The sequence below is a fragment of the Aspergillus lucknowensis genome, assembly GCF_044049455.1.
Source record: "Aspergillus lucknowensis strain CBS 449.75 chromosome Unknown BJX67scaffold_8, whole genome shotgun sequence".
In the NCBI taxonomy this organism is placed as follows: Eukaryota; Fungi; Ascomycota; class Eurotiomycetes; order Eurotiales; family Aspergillaceae; genus Aspergillus; species Aspergillus lucknowensis.
In genome coordinates this window covers 224,958-242,287 of record NW_027263552.1, presented here as the reverse complement: position 1 = coordinate 242,287, position 17,330 = coordinate 224,958, and the positions used below count along the sequence as shown (strand labels likewise).

The window sequence follows — 17,330 nt, the reverse complement described above, 5'->3', positions numbered from 1 at the left end:
TGATGATGACGAAAGGCTCAGGGGCAGCGACGACAAAAGTGGTTAAGTGCGGGGCAATGAGATACCAGCTGGAGTCCTTTCAACTCCCCGCTAGAGCCTTGGATCATCCAAGAACCGCCGGCCGAATATGATCAATGCCTCCGAGGCGACACGATGACTACAATGCAGCATGGATCTGCGCGCTCCCACTCGAGCTGGCTGCCGCCTGCGCGATGCTCGATGAGTGCCATGATCCCCTTCCCCTCGAGCGAGACTCCCGCGATAACAACACCTACTTTCTCGGGAGAATTGGGACGCACAATGTGGCCATCGTGTGTCTTCCATACGGGGTGACAGGAACCGTGTCAGCAGCCAGGGTCGTTAACCAGATGCTTGCAACCTTCAGGCACATCAAGTTCGGACTGATGATCGGCATCGGCGGGGGAGCTCCGAGTGAACGACATGATATCCGACTCGGCGACGTGGTAGTTGGCAAGCCGACTGGGCTTCTAGGAGGGGTTGTGCAATATGACTTTGGCAAGACCGTGCAGAAGGGCCGTTTCGAACGGACGGGGATGCTCAATAAACCATCAGAAATATTATTGACTGCGATGAGCAACTTGCAAGCCAGACACTTTATGGAAGGACATCACATAGATAGCACCATTCAGAGAATGCTCAACACCTATCCGCCCATGAGAAGCCAGTATACTCGTCCTGGCATGGAGTCCGATCGACTGTATCAGGCGGATTACGAACATCCAGACGGCGAACAGACATGCTCAGCTTGCGATATGGAGAAGTTAATGCGTCGTCAGCCGCGCCCATCCGATACTGCTCAGCCGTACGTACACTACGGGCTTATCGCTTCTGGTGATCAAGTAGTTAGGCATGGAGGAATGAGAGACCAGTTGCGCAAGGAGCTGGATGTCCTGTGCTTTGAGATGGAGGCTGCAGGCCTTATGGACAGCTTTCCGTGTTTGGTGATTCGAGGAATCAGCGACTACGCCGATTCACATAAGAACGACTGCTGGCAGGGGTACGCCGCGGCCGCCGCAGCAGCATACGCCAAGGAGCTGATGCAAGTTATACCAGCAGCACATAGAGATGATCCGTCCCCCCTCGGAGGGAGTCCAGATCTGGGTAAGTCTGAGGAGTCCTCAGGTGCTTGACTTCAATGCTTATAGGTCGTCAGGAGCGAATAACCAGCGCTTTCTTGTTCAGGAGTGGCTCGCACCTGCAAGCGTGAAGGACGACCTATTCACCCACCAACAGAACTACATGGAGGGAAGCTGCGACTGGGCCCTGCAGACAGCGGAACTAAACTCATTTCTTGCCACAGATAACGAGAGTGGAATTCTGCGGATAGGCGGAGCTCCAGGCAGTGGGAAGTCTACCCTCACAGGCTTTGTCGTCCGCTGTTTATTGGAGGCGGGCAATCCTCGCCTACTGTACTTCTTCTGCAAGGGCGCCGACGAGGGTAAAAACCAGCATTTTCAGGTACTGCGTACCTTGCTTTCCCAACTTTTACAGGTGGAAGACGTGGCTCGGCTCTTCCCAATGGTAGATAAGCTCCGTCTACAGAGCGGGAAGAAGCATGCCGAGTCCTTCGCCACACTATGCGAAGCCTTCTTACTCGGGCTGACTATGCTATCAACGGACAGTCAGCTGTACATTGTTGTTGATGCTCTCGATGAATGTGAAAGCGGTTGCCTCCTTGCATCCTCCGTGATCGATTCACTGAACGCGGCAAAGCGTCCTTACAAGCTATTGCTAACGAGCCGCGAGGACCCTGATCTACTCGATTTAGTTCATCGGTATCAAGAACGAAGAACTATATCTGGGTCACCCCCCTTTCACGAGTTGGTCCTCTTCCCATCTCGCGTCAGGCTCCCCGTCATCGCCTACGTCGAACAAAGAGTATCTCAGTTCCAGCATATCAAGGCCACCCCGCTAGGGTACCGGGTTCTCAAAGAAGTCTCATCGGCGGCGGACGGCTCGTGGCTCTACGCGAGACTCATCCTGGATGAAATTGAGCGCTTGCCTAGTGCCGCCGCTGTCGCGCGTCAATTGCAGGCTATTCCCAGCGGCCTCATGCAGCTTTACCAGACAATATTTGCAACAATGGGAGAGGCACTTTCACCTATTGAGCTAAGACTGGCCCAGCAGGTAATTCTATGGATAGACGTCACCGACTTTGTTCTGGTCGGGAGAGGCGCCTTGGATAGGGAGATCTTAGATCTTGTCTTCCAGGCCGCGAACTCTGGTGACGAAGTCTTCGACTCTATCGATCTAGCTCGGAAGCTCTGCTCCCCAATAATCTCCCTTAAAGCATTGCCAACTCAAAACAGCCATATTTCCAGATTTCAGATTAACTTCGTCCACCACACGGCCATGCAATTCGTACGCCAGAGCGCGAAGAGAGACGCAGCCATCACAACAGTCCCAGAAATCCTGCGACCACAACCCTTGAAAGCACTTCACCGTGCAAATACTGCCGTCTGGTATTACGACCATAGTGAAAGGTGCTCCTCGCTACTGAGTTTTCTCCGCGAGCACGCGGAAGGGCGGTTTGAATCTCATCTAGGTGCCTACTTTGAGATGGCCTACGGGCTCTGGGACGCTTTCTGTCTCGAAACCCTGCCAGACTGTCTAGATAACGACGACCTAGTGCAGGCTTCTACACTCTGTACCCACCTAACAGACTTTCTGCTCTCCGAGCGATGTCTAAAATGGGTCGAAATGGCGATGATAATCAACTATTCTCGCGGCTACGTGGACCTGTTCAGGAATGTCACTACAGCCTTATCCTGCGCAAACAAGGCATTGACAATCGTAGACCACGATCCCGCAGGCAAAAAGCTTCCCGCATTTCAGGCATTCTCGCGTGCTCGACATCAATTCTTCTCCGATTACGCATACGTCATCTTCTGTACAGGGCCGGTTGTAAGTCTGTTTGCACGGGCATCAGCACGCAAGGTGGTGCACCGCCCCGATGGGTTCGAGAATCGCGATTTGGCGAAGAAGTTGTACTCTTTGGGGGAGAAATGGGCTTATCTGTATACCAAGCTGAGGAATGACCGTGACTAGGGCTGAGCTGCGATACAAATGCGGTAAACAGCGGCCTCTATGCACATTCATCTCCCATTAATACCGTAGATACTAAGAGATTGCGACGCCTAAACGCTCCCTTCGTGAATCCCCGAACGATCCTCCAGCAACCTATAGAGAAGTCTTCCCAGCACAAGTTCCCCTTTCGCGTTAACAGCAACCAGCCGTCGCGAATGATACAGGTGGCCATCGACTTGTTCAAATCCCCATACCTAGACCTCAGTCAGCCTACAGGATCGATGATAGTCGCAGAAACCCTATCGCAGTACAACAGATAGCAAGGGCCTCACCTGTTCAACCGTCCATCGCGCCGGAACACTCTGTACAAATGTCTGCACCCACACCCCCTTACTCCCCTCAGAAGCCCCCTGCGCTCGATCAGGTATAAACCACGTCGACCCCGATCCATCCTCACGTATCTCACCCCTTAAAAACCGTTTAGCCTTCTCCTTCGCCCCCTCATCATCACCAGGAATGGTTGTCCGCATCTCAACATCCGGATAGACATTCCCCTGCCCATCCGCCTTCCCCTCCAGGAACCCCGTCTCATGCGTCGCAGACCCAAACACATAATCCCAGTGCTTCTGCACGCTCCAATCGAGAACCCTCCTTTCGCGCGTGCCCTTTAACCCGCCCGTCGCGGTCTGGTAAACGTCGATCACTGTTGCCCTTGCCCTTGTCCCTGCTCCTGCGTCGTTGGTTTTTGTCGCGGTGTCGTCGTCGTCAGGGTACATGGATATGTCGAGGTACATAGTGACGAGCGAGAGGGTTTTGCGGAGGGGCCAGGATATTCCTTGCTTGAGGGATGTTATTACGAATGTATGCGGGGACGAGGGTAGGGTGGTCACACCAGTTTTAGGATTGCGTCGACGGAGGTTGAGCGGGTTTTGTCCTGTATATGCCACGCACGGTCAATAATTTCCATGATTGAAGGAGTCCGGGAGGGCTTTGATTATCGTACCATCACCCAGCGACCTTGGATGTGTTCCATGACGGTTTTTGGAATGAAGCTGAAAGGCTGAGAATGTTCTTGCGCAAAACAGAGCTTTTACTCGAGGTGAATTTTGCCAGATTCTAGGTATTTTCTGTGTGGTACCAGGGTTGTATGAGAATGACTGAGAGGTGACGATGTGACTGAGCCACGATGGTCAGATATATCGTTATCCCTTCCAAATCCGGAACCCTAACGAGAGGGTCGATCGACGCGCAAAGTGCAGATCAGAACGGAAGCATGTTGTGTGACGACGGGGGCGTGGACATCCCGATCTGGCCAATGACGGGCACAGCAGCAAGTGTGATATGCACGATTGTCAATAGACTCGGCAGTCGGCACGGGTTTGGTGAACGATCCGACGTTCTTCGCTTGCATTGCGCCCGATTCATGGTGAGACCGAACTCGTCCGCGATTCCTGTTCCTCTGTCCTCTTTCCGTCGCTTTGACTGGAGGAAGGAAGGTTCGAGTCGTATCATCCACCATGAGAGGAGAACATCTTCCAACGCTTTCTGCGACCCTTATCCGCATCAAAAGAGTGGTCCCAAATACCGGTCGATATCTTTGAGGCTCGGCGGGCAATGCGCAGCACAGCACCCTTTATCGACTGCGCTCAGCCACGGCGTGGCTCGCGTACGAATACGCACTCGCTCTTCTCATACCTGCTGGGGCTTGGGGATGGGTACGCTCCAGGAGGAAATCTAACAATCTAAGAGTATATTAACCATCACCACATTCACAAACCAGTTCCAAATTCAACTCCGATAATCCCAAGACCCCAACAATGGCATCTCTCGTCCTCATCGCAGCCATCCTCATCGCAGTCAAAGTCTCAGAACGACACTCGCAAGAACGCGAAACAGGCGAAGAGTCCCTTACGGAGCCCTCGACCTCGCCAAAGCCACAGAAAATCCACGGGAAGCATTCATCAAGACGAGAGATCTTTACCCGAAGATACTGGTACGACCAACAAACGGCGGGGCGAATGGCACAGGTGGAGAGCATCGGTGCATCACCTGCGTATACAGATCCACCTATGGTATGTTGGCCGCTGCGCGGATGAGAGCAAGTGCCTTCGCGAATCACTATTTCTGTTCAGTATGAAAGTGTCAGAAAGGCGGACAATGTCCAAGACGATCCCGAGAGCCTGGACCGGCGTCAACATCCGCAGGCTGGGGTCTGAGAGGGGAGAATCGCGATCCACAGCCGCATTCTTCGGAGTCTGCCGTTTCTCGTTTCACTCCAGCATGGCCTTAGCGGATACGAGTTTGAGCTTGGCACATTTTTGTTTGAATGCAACGACCTTCTCCCCAAAGCTCTCTTCGAATTCTTCTCGCCGAGAAGGGTTTTCCCGGTCTCGATCGGCGAAAGATGGGCCTCCTGTCCCTCCCCCAGTCTCTTCTCGAGGATGTCCTCGCCCTGACCCTCGAAATTCCAAGTGCTCCTGCAAGTCTTCTCGATTCTGAACCCACCGTGGCATACATTGGGACAGATGGGGGCGATCCTCTGAAACCCCCGATCTTCGCATCTTCCATACTGCCCCTCTTTCTCACATCGCGGCAGCTTTATGCGGTAGCAGCGCCTCTGGTATACAAGCAGACGATTTTCGACGTCGAGTCAGCATCGGATCTCGATGCCTTTCTGCAAGCGATTGGTCCCAGGAATCGTGAAAACCTCCGTTACATGTCACTTTATCTACTCGCTGGGGGTGGCGCGAATACCGAAAATATCCAACAATGGGCTGATTCTCTCTCCCAACTCCCTCTCGCCATGCGAGGGCTGAGTATCCAGTACCCTGACGAACCATGGGACCCCGTCTTCCAAGCAGCCGTCCACAGGTTCCGACATCTTGAGGTGCTCTCCCTTCCTGGTTACGCGCCTTGGGATTTATTCTATACCTCGCAGGCTCAGTCACATAACGCGGCGGCGGCGTTTCCGTCACTTAGACAGCTAAAGGTTAGCGGAACCCGCGCAGAGCGAAGCGACGACATCCACATCCCACGGGCATTCTCGCAGGACGCTCTGCCCGCGGTTTCTGCTCTCGTGTTTGAAGACATCAATACGCAGGCTCTCCCGGGTGCTCCGGTGTCGAACGCAAAGCTGCTTCCGGCCATCCTTCGCGCTCTACGTCCCTTGAGGATGTTCGAGTGGACAACGGTGAGATCAACGAGATTAGATTGGGCCGAGCGTCGCCTCTTCCCACAGTCCCTGACGGATATGCACCTTCAAACCCTCGCAACACAGCATGGGGGAAGCCTTCAACACTTAAAGCTGGATCTTGCAGGCAACCTGCGACGCCAGTGGAGTATATCCGCAGATGGCATTGCGTCTCTTCTGCTATCGCTGGATCAAGTTAGGGAAGCCACGGTCCTGGCCCCGTTCTTGCATTTCATCCCGCTTCTCAGGTCGATCGACGCGCGGCATGGGGATGGACTCCCTCGTTCTCTGTCCTTCCTTAGGCTTACCTTAGCGGGCCTCAAGGAGGAACTGGAAGCTGAGTTGGAAAACGGTCGTCTCTCAGTACTCTGTAAAAGGACAAGGCTGTGGAGAGTCCCTCGCTTAAAACTACGTCTTGTGATAGGGGGAACGCCAGAGTTCTCTCATCATTCGGGGAGATTTGCCAAGATCTATCGGGATAACCAAGAGTTGTATCCCGAACTACAGGACTCACTTACCGATTGCATTAGGACTTGCTCGGGTGACGCGGTGGTGCAGAACGAGACCACCATCAGGAGGGAAGCACGGCGTTACCTGTCGCTGGTTGATTTATATGATTATTCGCCTTTTTGGGGGGATGCGAGAGAGGAACCGTGGGGCTCTTTTGAGGCATAATGTTTTTGAACATATTGGCTTTCAATAGCCCGCGTACAGCTGTGTCAAGATATTTGTTTCATACTCAATGAGTATGGTTCATCAGTGAAGACGTCCTTCAATCTCTTAGCATGAAATAAGCCCAGGCATGAGCGATTTATCAGCATGACAGACACCGGCAGCTACTAGTTCGAAGAGCGAATCGCACGAAACCATCAAACCCCTCGAGTGCACACAGACAGCTGCATCTGCATGCGCACCCCAGCGTTTGCTTATTCAGGCTTCGCAGAGAACACAGGGCTAACCGGAAATGGAAAGCGCTGGATGGCCGGCTGCAGCTGTCAGACGGCTCGATCCATGGGTGGACATGAGCTTATGGCGTGAGACCGATCTAGACAAATGTTTGTGTAGGTCGTGATGTCGAAGTCAAAGACATAAATTTCGCTGATGTCTTGCCCACTTCGGACATCCGATTCTTTTCATCCTTCTTTTCAGTCAAGTCCATCGAGTGGCAGATCCCCCATATTCACCATCACCCTGATATTGACATAACATCCCGACTACCAGAGCAATGAAAGCCATCGTGATCGAGAAATTCGGCGGACCCGAATCCCTCGTCATCAAAGACATCCCCAAGCCCGAGCCCAAAGTGGGGGAGGTCGTCATCAAGATTAAAGCCTTTGGACTCAACCACGCGGAACTGTACATGCGCAAAGGCGACTGGGCAGAATGGATGCCCATCAGCGGGATCGAATGCGTCGGCATCGTCGATTCCTGCCCTGGTGGAGAGTTCGCAGAGGGAACGCCCGTCGCGAGTCTGATGGGTGGTCTGGGACGCACGATTAACGGCAGTTACGCGGAGTACACCTGTGCAAATGTGGCGACGGTCGTCTCGCTGGGCGCGTCGGGATTAAGCTGGACCCAGTTGGCCGCAATCCCCGAGACGTATGCGACAGCATGGACGTGTTTGTTTCGGAATCTGGACTTGAGAGACGGGCAGCGATTGTTGATTCGCGGGGCGACGTCTGCGCTTGGGCAGGCGGCGCTGAAGCTTGCGGTTGCCAAGGGCGCGCATGTTGTCGCGACGACTCGGAGAGAGAGTCGATTTGCGATGCTGAAGGATTTGGGGGCTGAACGAGCGGAGCTTGAAGGACAAGACCTTTCTGAGCGCGTCACAGACAAGTTTGATGCCGTTCTCGAGCTGATTGGGAATAGCACAATCCTCGACTCGCTCAAAATGCTCCGCCGGGATGGAAGGATGTGCCTCGCGGGGTTCCTGGGTGGGCTGGATCCCGTGCGGGACTTTAATCCTCTCCTCCAGATGGCTAGTGGGGTGCACTTTAGTTTCTTTGGAAGTTTCGTCTTCGGGCTACCGGAGTTCCCGCTGTCGGATGTACCTCTGCAAGAGATTGTAAAGATGATTGCTGATGGTAAAATAAAGGAGGAGCCCTCGCGGGTCTTCAAGTTTGAGGAAATTCGGGAGGCGCACCGCGTGATGGAGGCCAGTGAGGCTAATGGGAAGATGGTCGTGGTGGTGGATGATTAGTTCTGGTCTTCTTGTGGATATACTTGTCCGTTGAGAGAGTTCAATGCATGTCCAAGTGCTTCAGGGCACCACAGGAAGTCTGTTATCACGTTCCTGAAGGCAAGGAAGCTCGGTACACGTAGAATTGTGAGTGTCTCGGCGAGCTGCACCGTAAACCAAGTTCGGAGTTCTTGATCCAAACAGGTTGCGCATGCGCCTACTGTGAGAGCCCAGACAGCATAGGGTTCTGCGTACACGGCAGGTGCAACATCTTGCAAGGACAGACGTAGTTTAGACACATATAACTGACCGGGAACGGTGTCAATACCAAACAGTCCGCGGAGTTCTGTCAGGTATATGATAGCAGCCAAGCGGAAAGATTCTTCCAGGCGGGCCTCCACACTATCGTCAATCGCCGCGCGAGACTGTAACAAAAGGGCGTGTAGGATGGGCGAGATGTGGAATCCCGGGAAGAGAACATCAGCCCATAAGTCCCTCATCGACAGCTCGGACTGGATGATTAAATGCAACTCAGAGATGCTGCTGCGTAGCTGGGCCCTGGTCAACTTTTCCGCGTAATGGCCACCCGCTGCATGACTGGGCTGCTCGAATGGGATGATGTTTAGTTTGCTCCGAGCTGCGAGAATTGTGAAGGGCTGCGGATAGCGAGGTATGGTGTCCTGCATGAAGGAGCCGTTCACATCAACCCTAGCATTATTAGGGACGTATCTAATGACCCCAGATGAACCTACCAGTAGACCATGATCCTCAGCAGCGGCGCGGTATCCAGCGAGCGAATGCCACCTCTAGAGGCCAGGATCTGATCGAGGCCGTTCATATGGATGTTAAGAAGTTCGGGATCTCTAAACATGTTCTACGCGGCTCGTCAGCTGTTTATATCTTCGAAGATCCGCAGACATACCGCATAGCAAGCGAATGTTAGAACAATAGCAACCACCTCGTCAGAGGTACAACTAGCAGGGTCTGCCAGCCGCCCTTGTAATGAAGTGGTCGCTTGGATGGCATAGCCGTAGGCATCCGAACTGTCAGCGCCGAGGAGCAAACCCAGGTGCCGCGAGGAGGTAGACAGAAGCTGCGAGAGAGCAATCGTTTCGCGGACAACGTCTAGAAACCCGATCTTCCTCATTATACGAAACATGATGCAGCTTCCATCGTACACTAGAATGATCAGTTGCTTTCCCATAAGATGATGCTTGTAGCGGCTTACTATGATCCCAGAGCTGACGAGATCTATACGTCCCATTGATGGGGAACGTTCCAAAGGGATCTGATCGATCGGCACCGAGTAGAGTCATTGGATTTGCAGTATGAAGGGCTATTGGCTGCTCCCGCGAAGTTTCTCGCGGTGCCGGTACGGTAGTCGGCACCAGGGACCCGTCCAGAAGCGGAGACACATCGAGCTCGATAGTTTCGTTTTCCTTCCTTCTGGGCTGCGCCGTTCGGCGCTTGTAATCTGCCATCGCGTGGCTGCGGACGCGCCGCCGCGTGGCATCGTCTCCCGCGACATTGCTGCCTGCGACTGTAATGAATTCGAAGCGTGAGGGAGGGGATCGACGATCCTGCTCAGCGGATGAACGCGATGTCATGTTATGTTGTCATGGATTTAGCGAGATAGAGGAAGAGCTGGGGAAAGCTGAAGTCTCGCAGGGTGGGATGTGAGAAGACGCAAATTACATCTCTCATCCCGTGACCTGCCTTCATTGTATGTCACTATCAAACCAGCATCCAGGGTGCATCACATCCTGAGAAAAATACCGTGGTACAATTTCAAGGCTCGAGAATGTGCAATCTAGCTCAATCCATGGTTTCTCTGTGTGTTTGACAGATTAATGCGAACACCTGGTGCTGGTCAATGTGGACCACACGCAAATAGCACACCACAACCTATTCACAATGACCGCGCCTTGATGCCCGATTCGATCTAAAATTTAGTCTATCTCATCATTGTCTGCTTCGTGTTAACTTCCTTCCTCCTCGCCCTCGAGCCAATTCAAGGCTCCTCGATCCCAAGTAATTGGGTGATATACCTTTCCACTCCAGATTGGGCATTATTAGGGGTTGTTCCGCAAAATAGCGATGCAATCAAGAATCGGGACGATCCTACAACGGACCGAAAAACCAGCAAGATGGAGATGCAGAGCGAACATTACACTCTGCGCCATATAGACAAGAGATCCCCTCGAACTCAGGATGCTCAATGCCTGAGTGAGCCCGCCGATCCCGGCCACGTGGGCTGGTCAACATATCCCTTCCTCGATTTCCAATCCTCTCCCCTCGGTCCGGAAGATCTCGCTTTCTAACCGTCAAAGGGTGCTTTAGTGTGCCCGACACCCAGGCCCTGCATGAGTTCGTGCGAAGCTACTTTCTCCATGTCCATCCAGGCTTCCCCGTGCTGGACGAGGCGGCGTTCTGGGGAAGTTACACACAGTCGCATTTCGGGTTCTCCAAGGTTTCCTTGTTTGTGCTTCAAGCTCTATTATTCGCTAGTTCCCCTGTATATTCTTCCCTCCCCTGTATCTACGAAGCTAAACCAGACAGTACGTCAGCCTCACCACACTCCATGCATGCGGATTTCGCACAAAGCCCGAGGCGCGCAATACCTTCTACAAACGTGCCAAGGTATGTCTATTCCGTACTTCAGTTGAAATGCGTAGCTTACTCTCCAAGTGTATGTTCGACCTTAACGCCGCAACCCGACCACTCGCGCAAGGTCAAGGAGCCGCACTCCTCAGCAATCATGCCTCCGCTGTAGAGCCACACGCCGGGACTGACTGGCTAAGCCGCGCCATCGAGAGCGCTCTAACGATTAACGCTTCACCCGGTCCTCGTCAGGAGGAGGTGGCTCCGATCCTAAAGAAACGACTGTGGTGGTCCGTCGTCCTCCGAGATAGATGTCTATGCCTTGCTCTTCATCGAAGGACCGAGATGCCAGTGATTAATACGGGCCTTGGGATTGACACTATGGATGAAGAGGATTTTGCCGATGAGATTATGAATTCCTATGTTTACGAAGCGCACACGAAACGGGCGCTGGTCAAGGTGCTAAAGGAGCAGTACGAGCTTGCATTGGCACTGTCAGACATGATGCCTCTTGTATACGCCTCTCATGGCTTCCGTACGCCGTCTCTCTCCAGGGCTGCTTTCGAAGAAACCCTCGTCAAAGTCCGCCGCATTGAAGCGACTCTCGACCAATGGATGTCTCCCACCCAGTTTCCCGGGCTGATAAGCCCCAACACGCATGGAAGTGTTCCCGTATTTATCAATCTTGTCTACATGTACTACTAGTACGTTTCCTTGCCATCTCTTGTTGCATGGATACTGACTTCCCAAGCGCCGCCCGCATCAACCTCATGCAGTTTGAACTGCTCACCATAGAAAAGCACCCCGAATATACACCAGACTACTCTCAACAACTCACCCGGGCAGGCAGCTCTCTTTCCGAGTCTATGCATCGTCTGACCGGAGTCATGGAATTCCTGAGCTATCGCGGGAGAAATCATTCCCTCCCATTAACCATGTAAGTCAACCCTCATCACAAGGTAGTATCCCATCAGTAACATCCAGCAGACTCGGCTGTCTTCCCATGCCCTTCCTCACCACAGCAATTGATATACGTTTATCCTCCTCCTCAGAGATGACATCACAAAAGAGCCCCCTCCATATCCTCGGCCAATTCCTCCAATTCCTCCGCTCCTTAGAACAAGTCTACGAGGCGGCAGTCATGCTCTCATCCGGAATGTCACACTTTCTGCAACTCGCATACATGACAATCCAGCTACCGCTGGACCGAGAACCCCAACTAGACACGCTATTCGGGCCAGCATGCACTCCTCTCGCAGATCGAAACGCCCTCGGAAGGGCCCCTCCCAGCCTCTGCCCCCACCAAAAACTGGAAGGACTTCTTCCTCCAGTCTCCAAGAGCATATCTCCTCATCTCAACAACAGTCGCGTACAGTCTGTCTATCGGACATCTCCCGCATGACGACGCATTGCCGGATATGCTCACCTCCGTGTTTCCGGGGAGTCTCAAGATCCGCTTTCCCTGGAACGTTAACCCTATCCAGCCGACAATCTATGTAAGTGCTTCATACCTGACCTTCCTTCCTCAGCTGATGCAGTTACGCACTAGAAAATCCCCGTACGGCGTAGTAGAATCCCGCGCCATTCATATAAGATGGCCAAACGGCTGGAAGCCCTTCATAGTCCGGCGCCGCCGGAAGATCAGGTTAATCTTGATTATCTTGACTTGAACGCGGCGCATTAGAAGGGCATGGATCAAGGCACAGAACTTATGATTTACAAAGGGTTTACAGCGGCTCGGTATCCAGATTGCAATATAATAAATCTATCTCAAGAAAATCACTGCAGCCGCGCGAGTAACAAAGCCCCTGGCTCCGTTTTGCACGACTCAAGATACGTCGCAACAAGCAAACAACTCGAGCGCTTCTTCAAGCAACTGTGAAGTCCATACCTGCTGTGTCGAGAGAATCGAACAATATTATCACGACATAGCAAGCTTGTCGATAGCAGTCTCCGTACGATCCCCATCCTCCTGGTCCGCACCAAGCAAGAGCAAATTCTGCCGACTCGTCATCGGCTCTGCTCGCCAAATAACACATTTAGTCTCCTCAATCTGATCCACGACGTGTTCATTTATACGTTGAATCACAACAGCAAACCTATCCCTCGTGGCTATATCATACTCCACCAAGTCAGGGACCGTCCACTGGTCGTACAGACGCCCATGCGTACTCAGGATCTGGAAGCCGCCATGGTATCGTAGGAACAGATAGCATAGGTAGCACAGATACTTGCTTGTCCCGATTGTTCGTGGTCGCATCTCGAGTACTGACACAGTACCAGCGGCGGGATCGGCGTCGGCTACGGTTTCTCGCGAGGCACCCTTCGCAAGCTCCACGACTAGTTGAATTTCGGCGTGCACATGGCACGTCTGTGCCCATGATTCGTATGTGACACCGGTGGGTATGCTTGCGTAGGGAGTGACATACCTGAGCTCGATGTGGCGGAAGATATCTGGACGCCGAGCTGCCACCGCGACAAGGCCCTTGGCTATTCTCCAGTAGGCCCCTATCTTTTCGAGTTGGCGAAGAGTCTTGAGTGCCGCGGCGATCTGACGAGTGAGTCCTGCGTTTTCGAGCCTGGAAGCGTAATCGCCTATGAGGGGTGATTTGCACCAAGTAAATGTCGCTTTCACGAGCTCCTGGAGGGCTTGCGCAGTTTCATCGGCGGAGGTCTCGAAACTTTGATAGACTTCTCGGATTTCCTGAATAGATGTTTCAATCACTTGTCGAATATTGCGCTCGGACTTTTTGGCGTAGATATGCTGAGACCGGTGTAGGAGATTCTCGAAATCCTGCCATAGAGGCTTCTTGTGTGTTCTGGCCAGATGATTCGGCTTCGTCCATTTTCGCGAACGAAGGCGGCCGAGGAGTTTCTGCGTATGCTGCTGGGTGATCAAGCGGAAGATCAGCTCAGTGCAATCGCGTTCTTCCGAAGGGCGCTGAAGTTGTCTGACGATATTATCGAGCATCCCCTTGGAATTCTTATCGATGACATCCATGCCCGCGACATGGACAATCAGCGTAGGAGATTCCGGAGTAAGTGGAGGAGCGATGCGTTGTGTGACGCACACGGCCGCCACGCTCTGCGCGCCCTCGGTGACAGCAGCGATGTAGGCGAGATCATCTACAACTTGCTTCTCTGTTTTGAGCCGCAAGAAGGGACTAGACGGGTCGTCGTTGTCGGGAACTTCACCGGCCTGTACAGTCAGGACATCCATCGGGACCGCATTTGTTTGCTTCTCCAATGTAACGAGGTGCTCTCTGAAGACATCTTCGCGTATGCGCGACCAAATGGTATCAGGTGGTACAGCAGTCTGCACCGAACGAAAAACGAGCGCAGAAGGTGGTGGTGGCATGAGGAGATGGGTTTCCAAGGTGGTGAGGCAGAACAACCAGAATAGGAACCCGCAGCTCCACCAAGGTCGTGTGGCAATATGAACAACCCTGTGATCAGAAGGAAATCAAACGGAACAAGATAAAAAAAAAATCTCGTATCAAACTAGCCCATAGATGATACGACGAGGATAATAATGGTTGTTTCTGTGATTGAGGACGTTTGGTACCGGATAGCGTCCTGGTGGAAGAGCGTCTTCTGTTTGATTCACAGTTACGAGGGAGCTTTGGGGCAGATGATGAGTGATTCTGATCGTAGAGGCATCTTCTATGAAAATATTTGATTCTTGAGAGCAAATGCAACGTAGGAACAAATAATAAATGGTTTTGGACAGCAAAAAAAAGAAAGGAGTTGACAAGGACGAGATTCGAACTCTGCGTAATGATTAGATGATAGGATCCGAGAATGGTAGTAGTTCGGGACTTACCGCGAGGTTTCCCACTAGTGCCTAAAACTAGCGCCTTAACCACTCGGCCACCTTGCCTTAGACTCATTGTGAGGAATTCCTTTTTTAATCCATGGAGCACAGGAATTTCTCCCAACGATTGTCTCCTTCTGGTAAATGATGAATCCACTCCTTAGAATGTTTCTGGTGCTCTTGGTTCACAGGGCCGTCTGAGCAGATTATGCGAGTATGTACGGAGTCAATGGAGCACAGACTGGACAGAACAGGATTGTCGAGCCATGCCAACTTCAATGATCTTTAATGACACAACATTGGCCATGAACATCTCCAACATATATGTTCCTCGGGCTTCTGGCTGCTTCGCCCTCTTCAGAGTGAAGAACAATTTGATACCCCCATTGCTCCAGAACTTGGGATTTAGATCGTAGTCAACGTTCACGTGACTTCTCCCTTTGGTAGATCGACAACTTCGTCCGGGCGCCTCCAGCCGATCCTGTCCCAACGACGATTCAACGTCCAAGGCACTTATGACTAGCAGCAAGAAACTCTTTCAATAGATGCTCCTTAACTTCGATGCTAACTGCTGCGGGGCGCTCCTTGGAATGGTGTTGCTGACAAACATGAGAGGACACGGACCATAACTACAATCAACTTGTGGCACTCAGAACTGGAAAGTTTTCCTCCTGTTTAATTAGCTACATCCAGTTAATAAAGCTAATAGTCCTTTACTATATTCAGGTCATTGCATTGCCTTGAGATCCGTGGGCTTGTCTCAAATTCGCCTCGCCGCAGAGCCCTCATTAAAACACGCTCGACAATCCAGCGCCATTGCTCAAGGTGCTTGCTCAAGGTGCCCAGCCTGATGCATGTCTGATTAGCCTAGCGTAACACAGTTGTGGGGCGGTCTAAGCCTATTTCTGAATAGGTCTTCTTTACAGAAGACCTATTCAGAAATAGGCTTAGACCGCAAGGACTCATGCAAAGGTGACTGATCAACGGAAAGGCCCTGTCCTCCATCTGCCAGGAGATCGCGGACCGCAGGGCGCCAAAGCCGTCACCAAATAAGCCGTCACAACTCGACTCGCGCGCCGTGCGATACCGTACTAATATGGGGCTGATCCCGAAACGAGATCCAGGTGGCAGTCGAAGTCCCAGGATAAACTCTCGTAGCTAATATTTCTCCTGCACGATAGTCTCGAGCATGTTCAAGGGCCGAAGTGACCTAGAAGCGCTGGATCCACCGGGCTAGATAATTCGGGCTGTACAACAGCGTATAGTAAGCCAAAAGTATATTACAAGGTACCCAGCCTTCAAGTTGTCATGTGTCCCTGGCGCACAGTTGCACTTGTAAGATGCAATCGCCTAATCCGCCAATCAGCGGCTGTTCATTGTCCTAGAGGTAAGCCTATCCCTCACCTTCCGACTTTGTTTCCTTTACCCATATGCAACTCGGTCTCGGCAGATAGCTCCAATACTTGATCTTAACCAATATGAAATCGGACCCATGTCGAAGCACGTGCGAGAATCTGGCGCACACGGAGCGAGCTCCCATACGTCACTAGACTCATTATTCTGTCGACTATCATTTGCATTTTTCGAACGCGCGGTTGATTTGCCGCCTGGATCCGAGCAGGTGGACATTCGATGCGCTCAATTTGCCCGTCACTCCGCACTGGTATTTCAACGAGGGGACAATGAATTGCAGGGATACTGTTTCCATGGTAGTGGAATTCCACCGGAGCGACAACTGGAACTGGACAGCAGCTATCCAGTCATAGCCCAGCATGCATTCAGGACCCTTACAAGTCGGCCAGCGCGGTCGAGGCAGCCGTCCTTCAAGAGTTTCGGCTATCTCTGGGAGAAATTACCTATCCTCACAAGCGGATGACAGACATGCTCCTGAAATAGTACAAACTTGTCACGAAGAACACTTAGGACGCCGGAAGCTCCCGTTTACCGCGAGATTAATGGATTACCTTCACGACGCCTTTTTCCGGCATCAGGGGCAAATTCAATGCTCCTTCGGGAGGATGAGGCCGGCACTAGGTGTAACGCAAGGATTTCCGGAATCTCAGGTGTGCACGTAAATCAATGCTATTGGACGAGACACCCACCCATTGATAGCCAATCTAATATCACGAAGCCAAGCCCCAGTCTCTACTGGCCAGATCGAGAAGTTGAAAAGGTTCATGCCAATGACCAGTCCTTGTAATTGCTTCCGGTTGAACGTCAGGGGCTGACTGTCTGGTCACGGACTGGTTGGTGAGCAAGCTTGGTCTGGTGTTCTAGATAGCCTACCGGAGATCATAGTCACGCCTAATTCACTCCTAAATCCTCTTTCCACCATTAAAGGGCGCTCAAAATACTGTAGATTGGTCTATAAGTTGTCCCATATGTTCACTCAATCCGCAGGTTTCCAGTACGGCCAGCAAGATACTGTGGACTTCCTTCCTAGAATTATTCCCTACACTGTACGCAAATTCGCAAGATATATTTACGATCAGGGCTAA

At 52.2% G+C, this 17,330-nt stretch overlaps 7 protein-coding genes and 1 non-coding gene across 8 annotated transcripts; 4 read left to right on the top strand and 4 right to left on the bottom strand.

Moving 5' to 3' along the window:
• Positions 1-11: 11 nt before the first annotated feature.
• BJX67DRAFT_320949 (uncharacterized protein) lies at positions 12-3,208 on the top strand. The gene is made up of 2 exons (XM_071027329.1): positions 12-1,122; positions 1,175-3,208. Exons 1-2 carry the CDS (start codon positions 135-137, stop codon positions 3,067-3,069), a joined length of 2,883 nt encoding a protein of 960 aa, XP_070888735.1. The 5' UTR covers positions 12-134; the 3' UTR covers positions 3,070-3,208.
• Positions 3,114-4,177, bottom strand: BJX67DRAFT_320944 (uncharacterized protein). Its single transcript, XM_071027328.1, has 4 exons — positions 4,052-4,177; positions 3,941-3,982; positions 3,381-3,887; positions 3,114-3,302 (listed from the first exon to the last, which is right to left on the bottom strand). The coding sequence occupies exons 1-4, from the start codon at positions 4,079-4,081 to the stop codon at positions 3,159-3,161; spliced, it is 723 nt and encodes a 240-aa protein (XP_070888734.1). The 5' UTR covers positions 4,082-4,177; the 3' UTR covers positions 3,114-3,158.
• A 485-nt stretch (positions 4,178-4,662) lies between these two features.
• Positions 4,663-5,264, top strand: BJX67DRAFT_378809 (uncharacterized protein; the record flags this gene model as incomplete). Its single annotated transcript, XM_071032414.1, has 3 exons — positions 4,663-4,763; positions 4,829-5,120; positions 5,181-5,264. The coding sequence occupies 3 exons, from the start codon at positions 4,663-4,665 to the stop codon at positions 5,262-5,264; spliced, it is 477 nt and encodes a 158-aa protein (XP_070888733.1).
• BJX67DRAFT_320941 (uncharacterized protein) lies at positions 5,231-7,188 on the top strand. Its single transcript, XM_071027327.1, has one exon. It carries the CDS (start codon positions 5,375-5,377, stop codon positions 6,911-6,913), a length of 1,539 nt encoding a protein of 512 aa, XP_070888732.1. The 5' UTR covers positions 5,231-5,374; the 3' UTR covers positions 6,914-7,188.
• Positions 7,189-8,434: 1,246 nt separating this feature from the next.
• Positions 8,435-10,046, bottom strand: BJX67DRAFT_391757 (uncharacterized protein; the record flags this gene model as incomplete). Its single annotated transcript, XM_071034847.1, has 4 exons — positions 9,646-10,046; positions 9,340-9,596; positions 9,170-9,291; positions 8,435-9,125 (listed from the first exon to the last, which is right to left on the bottom strand). Exons 1-4 carry the CDS (start codon positions 10,022-10,024, stop codon positions 8,435-8,437), a joined length of 1,449 nt encoding a protein of 482 aa, XP_070888731.1. The 5' UTR covers positions 10,025-10,046.
• A 518-nt stretch (positions 10,047-10,564) lies between these two features.
• BJX67DRAFT_378805 (fungal specific transcription factor domain-containing protein) lies at positions 10,565-12,702 on the top strand (the record flags this gene model as incomplete). The annotated part of the gene is made up of 8 exons (XM_071032413.1): positions 10,565-10,643; positions 10,748-10,932; positions 10,977-11,057; positions 11,106-11,722; positions 11,770-11,955; positions 12,006-12,156; positions 12,260-12,514; positions 12,568-12,702. The coding sequence occupies 8 exons, from the start codon at positions 10,565-10,567 to the stop codon at positions 12,700-12,702; spliced, it is 1,689 nt and encodes a 562-aa protein (XP_070888730.1).
• Positions 12,703-12,733: 31 nt separating this feature from the next.
• On the bottom strand, positions 12,734-14,429 carry BJX67DRAFT_346919 (nucleic acid/nucleotide deaminase domain-containing protein). The gene has a single exon (XM_071028468.1). The coding sequence runs from the start codon at positions 14,374-14,376 to the stop codon at positions 12,940-12,942; it is 1,437 nt and encodes a 478-aa protein (XP_070888729.1). The 5' UTR covers positions 14,377-14,429; the 3' UTR covers positions 12,734-12,939.
• A 337-nt stretch (positions 14,430-14,766) lies between these two features.
• BJX67DRAFT_t37 lies at positions 14,767-14,898 on the bottom strand. The gene has a single exon. It is a non-coding gene; the product is annotated as a tRNA-Leu (tRNA).
• Positions 14,899-17,330: the final 2,432 nt, after the last annotated feature.

Coding starts and splice junctions, on each gene's coding strand:
- BJX67DRAFT_320949 (XM_071027329.1), top strand. CDS start 135: ATGCCTCCGAGGCGACACGATGACTACAATGCAGCATGGATCTGCGCG. Junction 1,123..1,174: donor CGGAGGGAGTCCAGATCTGG/GTAAGTCTGAGG, acceptor ATAGGTCGTCAG/GAGCGAATAACCAGCGCTTT.
- BJX67DRAFT_320944 (XM_071027328.1), bottom strand. CDS start 4,081: ATGGAACACATCCAAGGTCGCTGGGTGATG. Junction 3,983..4,051: donor TCCAAGGTCGCTGGGTGATG/GTACGATAATCA, acceptor TGGCATATACAG/GACAAAACCCGCTCAACCTC. Junction 3,888..3,940: donor TCGACGCAATCCTAAAACTG/GTGTGACCACCC, acceptor ACATCCCTCAAG/CAAGGAATATCCTGGCCCCT.
- BJX67DRAFT_320941 (XM_071027327.1), top strand. CDS start 5,375: ATGCAACGACCTTCTCCCCAAAGCTCTCTTCGAATTCTTCTCGCCGAG.
- BJX67DRAFT_346919 (XM_071028468.1), bottom strand. CDS start 14,376: ATGCCACCACCACCTTCTGCGCTCGTTTTTCGTTCGGTGCAGACTGCT.